This window comes from Atractosteus spatula, chromosome 5 (assembly GCF_055471065.1).
Source record: "Atractosteus spatula isolate fAtrSpa1 chromosome 5, fAtrSpa1.hap1, whole genome shotgun sequence".
Lineage (NCBI taxonomy): Eukaryota > Metazoa > Chordata > Actinopteri > Semionotiformes > Lepisosteidae > Atractosteus > Atractosteus spatula.
Genome location: NC_142710.1, coordinates 26991428 through 26994437, shown reverse-complemented (window position 1 = coordinate 26994437; position 3010 = coordinate 26991428). Strand labels below are relative to the sequence as shown.

The following is a 3010-nucleotide window of genomic DNA, read 5'->3' as shown; positions in this document are numbered from 1 at the left end:
GCCTTTCTTGTTTTTTTTTAATCTGGTCACTTGGTGGCTGGATTTGAATTCAGCACTGTGCACCTAAAACATGTACTATAAGCAGGCAGAGTGTTCTGCTGTTGTCTGTCTATAGCGCTTGCCAGTTGAACAGTTTTTCAGTCTTTCTAGTGCTGCTGTGCAGTACAGAGGACCACTGAGCTCTGGAGAGGGAACTGAATCGACCCTATTCTCCCACTGGGGCAGGGAGTGGCCTTGGTTCTGTCCTTCTGAAACGTCACCAGGGTAATTCTGCAGGGCAGCCTCTCACTTTTCTGTGGACTTCCTTTGCATTTTACACTAATTTGCCTGTATTTTCTTTGTGTGTGAATTTACTCCATTATAATCAAACCAAATTATTAGGAGCGCTGATATTATTTACATAATTAGGTATTTAGCTGGTGTCATGAACTAAGCATCATTTTCTGCTGCTGCTGGCAATTCCATAGTCACTCAATTTTACAATTTATTTGAAGTTGGTAACTTGTACAGGCTATCACATAATCTGTGGCAGTTGCCAGTATTAACTGGCATCACTTACTAACAAACCACGATAACTGGACTACCTTACCTCAGAGTACCTTCCAGGCTACATGTTGATTGTTTTGTCTAGGGTATAACTCACAATTTCCAGTGTCAGCATGGTAGAAACCAATGAAATCATGTGCAGACTTGCCCTGTAAACAGTCGGAGTATGGACAGGGGACCCCGGAAGTACAGAAGGGCTGTGGAGTTTACAGACATAGCAGTGGAAAATATCAGCTTCCTCAGTAAGGTGTGCAGTTCACATACAATATGTGGTGCCCAGCAACAGACATCTATGGGTTAAAAACAGTATAAATAGAAACACTGAATGAGTACAGGTGACATTTTGAACAGGACTGGGAGATGAAAATGACTGAACAACTTGCCGAGGGTAGTTGAAGGTGGAGAGGGCATCCCCATCTTGCCCCAAGTGGGGCATCTGATGTTATTGTGGTGAGCCGTGGTGGCTGTCCAAGACTGGTCTGCAGCCCTGAATGTCCTCTCGCTGGGTCTTGGCCTTCCGTGTCAGCAGGGCCCGCAGCTGTCCGGCAGAACGGCGAGTGGAAGGGCGTTGATCTCGGAGTATCAGATATTGACTTTAGAGGCGGATGTCGTCCAGCGAGGTGAGCCTCTGGCCAAAGAGCTTCTCCTCGTAGGCAGCCAGCTGGCGCAGGAAGCCGGCGTTGGGCGCGGCGCAAGCCCGGCGCTCCTGCAGCCAGCGGTAGGCGTGGCGCAGCGACCAGCGATGGTGCTCCATGAGGAAGGCGATCGTGAGCGCCGAGCTGCGGCTGCGGCCCAGGCTGCAGTGCACCAGCACACGGCCCGCGCCCCCGCGCAGCGCCCCGGCGATGAACTGCGTGGCCAGGGGCAGGGCCTCGCCCACGTCCTGCTGCGTGTCGTCGCTGAGCCGCAGCCGCAGGTAGCGCAGGGTGCGGGGGAAGGCGTCGGGGCACTCCGCCGTGGCGTTGACCACGTGGGTAATGTGCAGGTTCTTGATGATGCGGTAGTCCTGCGCCTGGGCGGCCGAGCCCTGGTACAGCGCCCCCTCCAGGATCTCAGAGGGGTAGATAGTGAGGGCGCGGCGCTCTGGCTCCAACAGCACCATGCGTGGTGTGCACAGGAAGGGGTACAGGCGGTGGAATGCGGAGAAGCCCCCCAGCAGGATGACAGGGTCCATGCCGAGAGAGCTGAGCTGGAAGAAGCAGTGCTGCAGAGTCGGCGAGTCTGCCCGGGCCTTCTCACTGCCCACTGACACACAAAAGAGGAAACTGAGGCACAAGTTAGGATTTTGTTTTTTCAGAGATGCTGCACTTTAGCTGTGAGACCTTTAAAAGCGTGAGAGCCATTGAGCCACAATGATATATTTTTCACATGCTCTGACCTATGCAACGTGTATCGATCACTTGGCACAAGTAGCCAAATGCTGTTTGTTTGACATGAAATATTTAATACTGAAGGTATTAAAAAATTGCTGTAATCACAGAATTATTCATATCGAAGTGCATTGCTCTAATTAAAAATGTGTAATACTCAATCACACATAAAAAAATAGCACAATGACACTACAGTTCAGTCACTCTATCTAGGTTTCCTTTTTTAATTTACTGTATGTCTTCTGTTTAAAATGTGAGCAAGCATGTAAAGAAAGGGGATTTTTAAACAAGCAAGATACAGTTAATAAACTTGTTAAATCTACCTCTGAAACAGAGGTGTGGGGCAAACAGTGTAAGAGGACTGTAAGAATAATACTGGCAGCAGCAACCTAGTCTTCCTTAGAGGTCTCCTATCCCAGGACTGTCCAGGCCCAACCTTGCTTAGTTTCTGAGATCTGAATAGAGCAGGCTGACTGGTGGTAATACTGCCTACTGGGCCATTAAAGATCCCATGGCTGTTTGTAGGAGTAAGAGTGTGCTGGGTAAGTGTTGCTCTAGTCCCTCCTTAACATAACTGATTAAGTTGTCTCTCACATCTTGATCAGATCTGCAGAGTAGTGGGGCATAAGGTGCAGTAGGATCGCCCCAATGATGGATAAAGAGTGTTCTCTCATATGCCATATACAGTATATATATATAAAGCACTTTGGTTTAAACACACAGTATAAATGCAATTTATTAAACTAGAAAAACAAATGAGCAAAAGCAACTGAATGGCCTCATATGTGTCTTTTCTTATATTTATATTTGTCTCTCGATGGCCCAGTGTTCCAACATGAGTCAGTACGCAGGTGTGTTACCTGGACTGTGTCCCTCTTCTGCATACAGCAGGATGATGCTGTACTCCTGAAGCTGTCCCCGGGTGATCAGGCAGCCCAGTTCAGGGTGCAGCACTGTCAGACTCGCCCGCGCCGTCACCAGGTGGCACTGCTTATATCTGTGAACACACAAATAGCCTGCGTTATAACATGGACACAGCACCTGTGCACACAGAGCCTGGCTAAGGTTAATGGCACACAAGGACACACACTCAC

The 3010-nt window shown here is 48.9% G+C and overlaps 1 protein-coding gene across 1 annotated transcript; it reads right to left on the bottom strand.

The window, feature by feature from the left end:
- Positions 1-1141: 1141 nt before the first annotated feature.
- On the bottom strand, positions 1142-1720 carry LOC148834827 (putative rhodanese domain-containing dual specificity protein phosphatase). Its single transcript, XM_088915779.1, has one exon. It carries the CDS (start codon positions 1718-1720, stop codon positions 1142-1144), a length of 579 nt encoding a protein of 192 aa, XP_088771905.1.
- Positions 1721-3010: the final 1290 nt, after the last annotated feature.